This window comes from Argopecten irradians, chromosome 11, assembly GCF_041381155.1.
Source record: "Argopecten irradians isolate NY chromosome 11, Ai_NY, whole genome shotgun sequence".
Classification (NCBI taxonomy): domain Eukaryota; kingdom Metazoa; phylum Mollusca; class Bivalvia; order Pectinida; family Pectinidae; genus Argopecten; species Argopecten irradians.
Genome location: NC_091144.1, coordinates 1102095 through 1114589, shown reverse-complemented (window position 1 = coordinate 1114589; position 12495 = coordinate 1102095). Strand labels below are relative to the sequence as shown.

General features: G+C 30.5%; 1 protein-coding gene across 4 annotated transcripts in view; it reads right to left on the bottom strand.

Moving 5' to 3' along the window:
• LOC138334256 (prominin-1-A-like) overlaps window positions 1-12495 on the bottom strand; it is a 33802-nt gene that overhangs the window by 7222 nt on the left and 14085 nt on the right. For all 4 annotated transcript variants that reach the window (XM_069282893.1, XM_069282891.1, XM_069282892.1 and 1 more), the window contains exon 12: window positions 3398-3421. In XM_069282893.1, coding sequence (XP_069138994.1) covers window positions 3398-3421 — 24 coding nt within the window. The remainder of the gene's footprint in view (window positions 1-3397; window positions 3422-12495) is intronic.

Genomic DNA, 12495 nt, shown 5'->3' with positions numbered 1-12495 from the left:
CTCAAGAAGTCGTTGAAAGATTTTAATCTATTTGACCCCTGTGACATTGAATGACATTCAAGGGCATTAATTTGAACAAACTTGGTAGCCCTTCATCAAAGCATGCTGCAGGCCCAATATGAGTATCCTGGGCCTTTCTGTTCTTGAAAAGTCGTTTAAAGATTTTAACCTATTTGACCCCTGTGACCTTGAAAGAAGATCAAGGTAATTTATTTGAACAAACTTGGTAGCCATTCATCATAGCATGCTGCAGGTTTAATATGAGTATCCTGGGCCTACTGGTTCGTGAGAAGTCGTTTAAAGATATTAGCCTATTTGACCCCTGTGACCTTGAATGAAGGTCAAGGTCATTTATTTGAACAAACTTGGTAGCCCTTCATCCCAGTATGCTGCAGGCCAAATATGATTATCCTGGGCCTTTTGGTTCTTGAGAAAAGTAATTTAAAGGTTTAAGCCCATTTGACCCATGTGAGCTTGAATGACGATCAAGGTAATTCATTTGAACAAATTTGGTAGCCATTCATCCCAGCATGTCATGGGCCCAATATCAGGTCTCTAGGCCTCTTAGTTATTCACAAGAAGTTGTTTAAAGTATTTCAACCTATTTGACCCCTGTGACCTTTAATGAAGGTCAAGGTCATTTATTTTAACAAACGTGGTAGCGCTTTATCCCAGCATGCTACAGGCCCATTATCGGTACCCTTGGCCTTCTGGTTCTTGAGAGGAAGTCGTTTAAAGATGTTAGCCTTTTTGACCCCTGTGACCTTGAATGAAGGTCAAGGTCATTCATCTAAACAAACTTTGTAGCCCTTCATCCCAGCAAGCTACAGGCCAAATATCAGTACCCTGGGCCTTTTGGTTATTGAGAAGAAGTCGTTTGAATGAAAAGTTTACGCACAGCGCATGACGACAGACGGTGCATGATCGATGACAATAGGTCAAATGACCTGATAAAACTGTATATCAAAGAAATGTGTCAAGGCGTTTACACACTTTGATATAAGAATTTATATAAACAATGTTTCCTCAAAGCATATTTACAGGCATTATCTGCTCTGTAATGATACGGATATAGACATCTAACAACTAGTATGCATACTTGATGCTGCCTATTCACTTCTAAAATGGTTTTTTAACAAAATAACTGTTTCATTAAAATGGCGCTCTCTTTTGGCAAGGCGTATGGTGTAGTTATACAATATTGAAATCGTTATATGCATATAACTTTCATAAGGGATCTATTCGTCCGGACAGAAAACTATCAATCTGCATCCCTCCCCACATAAAATTGAGATCTAATTCTTCCTTCATAGAGCATTTGGATCTCCTTTTCCACACCGAGGAATTAGATCCACACTGAGAAATGAGATCTACACTGAGAAATGAGATCTACACTGGGAAATGAGATCTCCCTTTGCCCATAGAAAACTGAGATCCCTCTCAGTCATAAAAACACTGCCAATAGTACTAGTCATGTGGTTGATTCATCAACCAAAAAAGGAAAAAAACACCATTCAATAGAAAATGACTAGTTAATGCCAGCAACAATTCAGAGTTTACTCTCTAAATCAGAACAACGTTTATTGATCAATTTTAGAAATTGTTCAAAATATTTTTGTCACTTAACTGTTGCCAGCAAAGCTTGAATATCAAACTGCCAGGCCCTTTATGGGAAAAGCAAGACTTTAAGTAAATGACACAGGCAGTGAGGGGCATTAATTGCTAATTCTAAGTGGAAACCGCTCCACCAATAATAGAATATAAATACAACTGAAATCAGGGTTGGGGTAATATAGTTTTAAAAGCCATCAAATAATTATCTATCACTGTACAGCACACAGATATCCTGGTCTTTACATATCTTCAATCTTATATTTTGTCTAGGAATAACAGCGACTAGAACTTGTGAAGACAGGCAATTCAGTAGTTTTTTGTTTCAAACATAATCATAATTGCAATGACATTTTCTCTTAATTCACGGTTCAGGTATTTAAAATAACTATATTCTCATACGGATGTGGACTTTTGGATATTAATAGCAATAACAAATATGAAAATTAACAGTATCTAACCCCCACATTTTTCCAATATCAGTTACTGGATCTTTAACAACATCGTGTGCTTTATAGTGTAATTGAATGTGAAACGGTGAAACATAGGTGTGACTGTAGACTAGAAATATGAATATGAAGGAACTAGAATGATAACAAAACATAGTAAGTGAATACTGGACAGTGCTAACAGGTTTACAATATATACCCAATCATACACTTGAACTACATTCTATACACTATCAAACAAAATGGATTTCAGACGTGGTTGGCTAATTGGCTAGACATATATCTAATTTGCTTGACTTACGACTTTTTACTTGATGTCGATGCAGCACGTAATATGTCTCCAGAGGTTTTACTTAATACAGATTGTGGGCGTGATGTTTCGTTTTTGTTACTATGTTTAGACAAAGGACGAGAACTGTCCTTGGTTGATGAAGGACAAGAACTGTCCTTGATTGACGAAGGATGAAAACTATCCCTGGCTGATACAGGTCGTGACAATACCTGTGCAGTTTGATTGGAATTTGCCTCTGGTGAGGATTCTTGAGTAGAATCATTCAGATTAGGATATAATAAATCTGACTGAGTTGGAGGTGGTGGTATACTTGTTATGTTATTTGAATTATCTGAAACATGTGGGTTTGTAGGGCCATCTGGTACAACATAAACACCGCTAATGCCTTCTGTGAGGGCCATGTCACTGAAACAGTACATCATTACAATCACCTTTTCAGGTAAAAATTCAATACGACCCCATTTGATTAAACATTTCCTTCTCTAGATCTGATTTGTCTTATAATCTACTTATAGCTTCATTAAAACTGTCAAATATTATACTACCTAAATATGATAATCCTGTCAAGTAAAATTGCTGAGTGAATTTGCGACCTGAATTTTGGTCTTATTCTTACTGCATTTTTTTCTGACTATCTTTCCTTTATGCATAATAAGAAGATATTCAGTACAATTTGCAGTAAGAATAAGACAAATAAACGGGTTTAAAACTCAGCAATATTTTACTTTGACAGGATTATTTACTTTGAAAATATCATGAATTCTATGCACTAAAGGAATTATAAAGATGAATTCTGAATAGGTTTTTAACTTATTAAATAACTCTATACAGTCTGACTAGTCTGAATTCAACATTTGTTAAATCAAAGAGAAGGAACATATTACTAATGTCAATAAGTATATATCTTAATCATTATTACTACACCACACTTTACAATGACATGCTACATGATAAAACAGGCCAGTTAGGAGATAAATTGTACTTTGCACCCAGCTGTTAATTTGATATTAATTTTACAATCAGAAGTTGATTCTCTGTGTCTTACCGTTTGTGCTCAGTGGAATGTTTTCTGTAAATTAAAAACATCAAATTTACATCCAATTATCTTCATAATTCAATATCAATATGTATTCCTCATTTATTTCCCAAGAAACAAAATATTATATCTAGGACAGTAGGAAATTTATTATATATTTTCTAATTAGAAAGCAATTTAAATGTATTTTCTTTTTTGGGGGGGGGGGGGAATAAACTCCTTTCTGTATTAATACCACATTGTACATAAAATCATTTTATAGGAATTGTACAGTTCCTAATTAGACAGACTGAGTTATATGTTTATAGGAACTAATGTACAGTTCCTAATTAGACAGACTGAGTTATATGTTATTATAGGAACTAATTGTACAGTTCCTAATTAGACAGACTGAGTTATATGTTATTATAGGAACTAATTGTACAGTTCCTAATTAGACAGACTGAGTTATATGTTATTATAGGAACTAATTGTACAGTTCCTAATTAGACAGACTGAGTTATATGTTATTATAGGAACTAATTGTACAGTTCCTAATTAGACAGACTGAGTTATATGTTATTATAGGAACTAATTGTACAGTTCCTAATTAGACAGACTGAGTTATATGTTATTATAGGAACTAATTGTACAGTTCCTAATTAGACAGACTGAGTTATATGTTATTATAGGAACTAATTGTACAGTTCCTAATTAGACAGACTGAGTTATATGTTATTATAGGAACTAATTGTACAGTTCCTAATTAGACAGACTGAGTTATATGTTATTATAGGAACTAATTGTACAGTTCCTAATTAGACAGACTGAGTTATATGTTATTATAGGAACTAATTGTACAGTTCCTAATTAGACAGACTGAGTTATATGTTATTATAGGAACTAATTGTACAGTTCCTAATTAGACAGACTGAGTTATATGTTATTATAGGAACTAATTGTACAGTTCCTAATTAGACAGACTGAGTTATATGTTATTATAGGAACTAATTGTACAGTTCCTAATTAGACAGACTGAGTTATATGTTATTATAGGAACTAATTGTACAGTTCCTAATTAGACAGACTGAGTTATATGTTATTATAGGAACTAATTGTACAGTTCCTAATTAGACAGACTGAGTTATATGTTATTATAGGAACTAATTGTACAGTTCCTAATTAGACAGACTGAGTTATATGTTATTATAGGAACTAATTGTACAGTTCCTAATTAGACAGACTGAGTTATATGTTATTATAGGAACTAATTGTACAGTTCCTAATTAGACAGACTGAGTTATATGTTATTATAGGAACTAATTGTACAGTTCCTAATTAGACAGACTGAGTTATATGTTATTATAGGAACTAATTGTACAGTTCCTAATTAGACAGACTGAGTTATATGTTATTATAGGAACTAATTGTACAGTTCCTAATTAGACAGACTGAGTTATATGTTATTATAGGAACTAATTGTACAGTTCCTAATTAGACAGACTGAGTTATATGTTATTATAGGAACTAATTGTACAGTTCCTAATTAGACAGACTGAGTTATATGTTATTATAGGAACTAATTGTACAGTTCCTAATTAGACAGACTGAGTTATATGTTATTATAGGAACTAATTGTACAGTTCCTAATTAGACAGACTGAGTTATATGTTATTATAGGAACTAATTGTACAGTTCCTAATTAGACAGATTGAGTTATATGTTATTATAGGAACTAATTGTACAGTTCCTAATTAAACAGACTGAGTTATATGTTATTATAGGAACTAATTGTACAGTTCCTAATTAGACAGACTGAGTTATATGTTATTATAGGAACTAATTGTACAGTTCCTAATTAGACAGACTGAGTTATATGTTATTATAGGAACTAATTGTACAGTTCCTAATTAGACAGACTGAGTTATATGTTATTATAGGAACTAATTGTACAGTTCCTAATTAGACAGACTGAGTTATGTTATTATAGGAACTAATTGTACAGTTCCTAATTAGACAGACTGAGTTATATGTTATTATAGGAACTAATTGTACAGTTCCTAATTAGACAGACTGAGTTATATGTTATTATAGGAACTAATTGTACAGTTCCTAATTAGACAGACTGAGTTATATGTTATTATAGGAACTAATTGTACAGTTCCTAATTAAACAGACTGAGTTATATGTTATTATAGGAACTAATTGTACAGTTCCTAATTAGACAGACTGAGTTATATGTTATTATAGGAACTAATTGTACAGTTCCTAATTAACAGACTGAGTTATATGTTATTATAGGAACTAATTGTACAGTTCCTAATTAGACAGACTGAGTTATATGTTATTATAGGAACTAATTGTACAGTTCCTAATTAGACAGACTGAGTTATATGTTATTATAGGAACTAATTGTACAGTTCCTAATTAGACAGACTGAGTTATATAGTTATTATAGGAACTAATTGTACAGTTCCTAATTAGACAGACTGAGTTATATGTTATTATAGGAACTAATTGTACAGTTCCTAATTAGACAGACTGAGTTATATGTTATTATAGGAACTAATTGTACAGTTCCTAATTAGACAGACTGAGTTATATGTTATTATAGGAACTAATTGTACAGTTCCTAATTAGACAGACTGAGTTATATGTTATTATAGGAACTAATTGTACAGTTCCTAATTAGACAGACTGAGTTATATGTTATTATAGGAACTAATTGTACAGTTCCTAATTAGACAGACTGAGTTATATGTTATTATAGGAACTAATTGTACAGTTCCTAATTAGACAGATTGAGTTATATGTTATTATAGGAACTAATTGTACAGTTCCTAATTAGACAGACTGAGTTATATGTTATTATAGGAACTAATTGTACAGTTCCTAATTAGACAGACTGAGTTATATGTTATTATAGGAACTAATTGTACAGTTCCTAATTAGACAGACTGAGTTATATGTTATTATAGGAACTAATTGTACAGTTCCTAATTAGACAGACTGAGTTATATGTTATTATAGGAACTAATTGTACAGTTCCTAATTAGACAGACTGAGTTATATGTTATTATAGGAACTAATTGTACAGTTCCTAATTAGACAGACTGAGTTATATGTTATTATAGGAACTAATTGTACAGTTCCTAATTAGACAGACTGAGTTATATGTTATTATATAGGAACTAATTGTACAGTTCCTAATTAGACAGACTGAGTTATATGTTATTATAGGAACTAATTGTACAGTTCCTAATTAGACAGACTGAGTTATATGTTATTATAGGAACTAATTGTACAGTTCCTAATTAGACAGACTGAGTTATATGTTATTATAGGAACTAATTGTACAGTTCCTAATTAGACAGACTGAGTTATATGTTATTATAGGAACTAATTGTACAGTTCCTAATTAGACAGACTGAGTTATATGTTATTATAGGAACTAATTGTACAGTTCCTAATTAGACAGACTGAGTTATATGTTATTATAGGAACTAATTGTACAGTTCCTAATTAGACAGACTGAGTTATATGTTATTATAGGAACTAATTGTACAGTTCCTAATTAGACAGACTGAGTTATATGTTATTATAGGAACTAATTGTACAGTTCCTAATTAGAGAGACTGAGTTATATGTTATTATAGGAACTAATTGTACAGTTCCTAATTAGACAGACTGAGTTATATGTTATTATAGGAACTAATTGTACAGTTCCTAATTAGACAGACTGAGTTATATGTTATTATAGGAACTAATTGTACAGTTCCTAATTAGACAGACTGAGTTATATGTTATTATAGGAACTAATTGTACAGTTCCTAATTAGACAGACTGAGTTATATGTTATTATAGGAACTAATTGTACAGTTCCTAATTAGACAGACTGAGTTATATGTTATTATAGGAACTAATTGTACAGTTCCTAATTAGACAGACTGAGTTATATGTTATTATAGGAACTAATTGTACAGTTCCTAATTAGACAGACTGAGTTATATGTTATTATAGGAACTAATTGTACAGTTCCTAATTAACAGACTGAGTTATATGTTATTATAGGAACTAATTGTACAGTTCCTAATTAGACAGACTGAGTTATATGTTATTATAGGAACTAATTGTACAGTTCCTAATTAGACAGACTGAGTTATATGTTATTATAGGAACTAATTGTACAGTTCCTAATTAGACAGACTGAGTTATATGTTATTATAGGAACTAATTGTACAGTTCCTAATTAGACAGACTGAGTTATATGTTATTATAGGAACTAATTGTACAGTTCCTAATTAGACAGACTGAGTTATATGTTATTATAGGAACTAATTGTACAGTTCCTAATTAGACAGACTGAGTTATATGTTATTATAGGAACTAATTGTACAGTTCCTAATTAGACAGACTGAGTTATATGTTATTATAGGAACTAATTGTACAGTTCCTAATTAGACAGACTGAGTTATATGTTATTAAGGAACTAATTGTATTCCTAATTAGACAGAACTAATTGTACAGTTCCTAATTAGACAGACTGAGTTATATGTTATTATAGGAACTAATTGTACAGTTCCTAATTAGACAGACTGAGTTATATGTTATTATAGGAACTAATTGTACAGTTCCTAATTAGACAGACTGAGTTATATGTTATTATAGGAACTAATTGTACAGTTCCTAATTAGACAGACTGAGTTATATGTTATTATAGGAACTAATTGTACAGTTCCTAATTAGACAGACTGAGTTATATGTTATTATAGGAACTAATTGTACAGTTCCTAATTAGACAGACTGAGTTATATGTTATTATAGGAACTAATTGTACAGTTCCTAATTAGACAGACTGAGTTATATGTTATTATAGGAACTAATTGTACAGTTCCTAATTAGACAGACTGAGTTATATGTTATTATAGGAACTAATTGTACAGTTCCTAATTAGACAGACTGAGTTATATGTTATTATAGGAACTAATTGGACAGTTCCTAATTAGACAGACTGAGTTATATGTTATTATAGGAACTAATTGTACAGTTCCTAATTAAACAGACTGAGTTATATGTTATTATAGGAACTAATTGTACAGTTCCTAATTAGACAGACTGAGTTATATGTTATTATAGGAACTAATTGTACAGTTCCTAATTAGACAGACTGAGTTATATGTTATTATAGGAACTAATTGTACAGTTCCTAATTAGACAGACTGAGTTATATGTTATTATAGGAACTAATTGTACAGTTCCTAATTAGACAGACTGAGTTATATGTTATTATAGGAACTAATTGTACAGTTCCTAATTAGACAGACTGAGTTATATGTTATTATAGGAACTAATTGTACAGTTCCTAATTAGACAGACTGAGTTATATGTTATTATAGGAACTAATTGTACAGTTCCTAATTAGACAGACTGAGTTATATGTTATTATAGGAACTAATTGTACAGTTCCTAATTAGACAGACTGAGTTATATGTTATTATAGGAACTAATTGTACAGTTCCTAATTAGACAGACTGAGTTATATGTTATTATAGGAACTAATTGTACAGTTCCTAATTAGACAGACTGAGTTATATGTTATTATAGGAACTAATTGTACAGTTCCTAATTAGACAGACTGAGTTATATGTTATTATAGGAACTAATTGTACAGTTCCTAATTAGACAGACTGAGTTATATGTTATTATAGGAACTAATTGTACAGTTCCTAATTAGACAGACTGAGTTATATGTTATTATAGGAACTAATTGTACAGTTCCTAATTAGACAGACTGAGTTATATGTTATTATAGGAACTAATTGTACAGTTCCTAATTAACAGACTGAGTTATATGTTATTATAGGAACTAATTGTACAGTTCCTAATTAGACAGACTGAGTTATATGTTATTATAGGAACTAATTGTACAGTTCCTAATTAGACAGACTGAGTTATATGTTATTATAGGAACTAATTGTACAGTTCCTAATTAGACAGACTGAGTTATATGTTATTATAGGAACTAATTGTACAGTTCCTAATTAGACAGACTGAGTTATATGTTATTATAGGAACTAATTGTACAGTTCCTAATTAGACAGACTGAGTTATATGTTATTATAGGAACTAATTGTACAGTTCCTAATTAGACAGACTGAGTTATATGTTATTATAGGAACTAATTGTACAGTTCCTAATTAGACAGACTGAGTTATATGTTATTATAGGAACTAATTGTACAGTTCCTAATTAGACAGACTGAGTTATATGTTATTATAGGAACTAATTGTACAGTTCCTAATTAGACAGACTGAGTTATATGTTATTATAGGAACTAATTGTACAGTTCCTAATTAGACAGACTGAGTTATATGTTATTATAGGAACTAATTGTACAGTTCCTAATTAAACAGACTGAGTTATATGTTATTATAGGAACTAATTGTACAGTTCCTAATTAGACAGACTGAGTTATATGTTATTATAGGAACTAATTGTACAGTTCCTAATTAGACAGACTGAGTTATATGTTATTATAGGAACTAATTGTACAGTTCCTAATTAGACAGACTGAGTTATATGTTATTATAGGAACTAATTGTACAGTTCCTAATTAGACAGACTGAGTTATATATGTTATTATAGGAACTAATTGTACAGTTCCTAATTAGACAGACTGAGTTATATGTTATTATAGGAACTAATTGTACAGTTCCTAATTAGACAGACTGAGTTATATGTTATTATAGGAACTAATTGTACAGTTCCTAATTAGACAGACTGAGTTATATGTTATTATAGGAACTAATTGTACAGTTCCTAATTAGACAGACTGAGTTATATGTTATTATAGGAACTAATTGTACAGTTCCTAATTAGACAGACTGAGTTATATGTTATTATAGGAACTAATTGTACAGTTCCTAATTAGACAGACTGAATTTATAGACTGAGTTCCTATTATGTTATATGTTATTATAGGAACTAATTGTACAGTTCCTAATTAGACAGACTGAGTTATATGTTATTATAGGAACTAATTGTACAGTTCCTAATTAGACAGACTGAGTTATATGTTATTATAGGAACTAATTGTACAGTTCCTAATTAGACAGACTGAGTTATATGTTATTATAGGAACTAATTGTACAGTTCCTAATTAGACAGACTGAGTTATATGTTATTATAGGAACTAATTGTACAGTTCCTAATTAGACAGACTGAGTTATATGTTATTATAGGAACTAATTGTACAGTTCCTAATTAACAGACTGAGTTATATGTTATTATAGGAACTAATTGTACAGTTCCTAATTAGACAGACTGAGTTATATGTTATTATAGGAACTAATTGTACAGTTCCTAATTAGACAGACTGAGTTATATGTTATTATAGGAACTAATTGTACAGTTCCTAATTAGACAGACTGAGTTATATGTTATTATAGGAACTAATTGTACAGTTCCTAATTAGACAGACTGAGTTATATGTTATTATAGGAACTAATTGTACAGTTCCTAATTAGACAGACTGAGTTATATGTTATTATAGGAACTAATTGTACAGTTCCTAATTAGACAGACTGAGTTATATGTTATTATAGGAACTAATTGTACAGTTCCTAATTAGACAGACTGAGTTATATGTTATTATAGGAACTAATTGTACAGTTCCTAATTAACAGACTGAGTTATATGTTATTATAGGAACTAATTGTACAGTTCCTAATTAGACAGACTGAGTTATATGTTATTATAGGAACTAATTGTACAGTTCCTAATTAGACAGACTGAGTTATATGTTATTATAGGAACTAATTGTACAGTTCCTAATTAGACAGACTGAGTTATATGTTATTATAGGAACTAATTGTACAGTTCCTAATTAGACAGACTGAGTTATATGTTATTATAGGAACTAATTGTACAGTTCCTAATTAGACAGACTGAGTTATATGTTATTATAGGAACTAATTGTACAGTTCCTAATTAGACAGACTGAGTTATATGTTATTATAGGAACTAATTGTACAGTTCCTAATTAGACAGACTGAGTTATATGTTATTATAGGAACTAATTGTACAGTTCCTAATTAGACAGACTGAGTTATATGTTATTATAGGAACTAATTGTACAGTTCCTAATTAGACAGTTTATTATTGTTATTATGGAAAATTGTACAGTTCCTAATTAGACGACTGAGTTATATTTATTATAGGAACATATTGTACAGTTCTAATTAGACAGACTGAGTTATATGTTATTATAGGAACTAATTGTACAGTTCCTAATTAGAGAGACTGAGTTATATGTTATTATAGGAACTAATTGTACAGTTCCTAATTAGACAGACTGAGTTATATAATATATGTTATTATAGGAACTAATTGTACAGTTCCTAATTAGACAGACTGAGTTATATGTTATTATAGGAACTAATTGGACAGTTCCTAATTAGACAGACTGAGTTATATGTTATTGTAGGAACTAATTGTACAGTTCCTAAATAAACAGACTGAGTTATATAATATATGTTATTATAGGAACTAATTGTACAGTTCCTAATTAGACAGACTGAGTTATATGTTATTATAGGAACTAATTGGACAGTTCCTAATTAGACGGACTGAGTTATATGTTATTATAGGAACTAATTGTACAGTTCCTAATTAAACAGACTGAGTTATATGTTATTATAGGAACTAATTGTACAGTTCCTAATTAGACAGACTGAGTTATATGTTATTATAGGAACTAATTGTACAGTTCCTAATTAAACAGACTGAGTTATATGTTATTATAGGAACTAATTGTACAGTTCCTAATTAAACAGACTGAGTTATATGTTATTATAGGAACTAATTGTACAGTTCCTAATTAGACAGACTGAGTTATATGTTATTATAGGAACTAATTGTACAGTTCCTAATTAGACAGATTGAGTTATATGTTATTATAGGAACTAATTGTACAGTTCCTAATTAGACAGACTGAGTTATATGTTATTATAGGAACTAATTGTACAGTTCCTAATTAAACAGACTGAGTTATATGTTATTATAGGAACTAATTGCACAGTTCCTAATTAGACAGATTGAGTTATATGTTATTATAGGAACTAATTGTA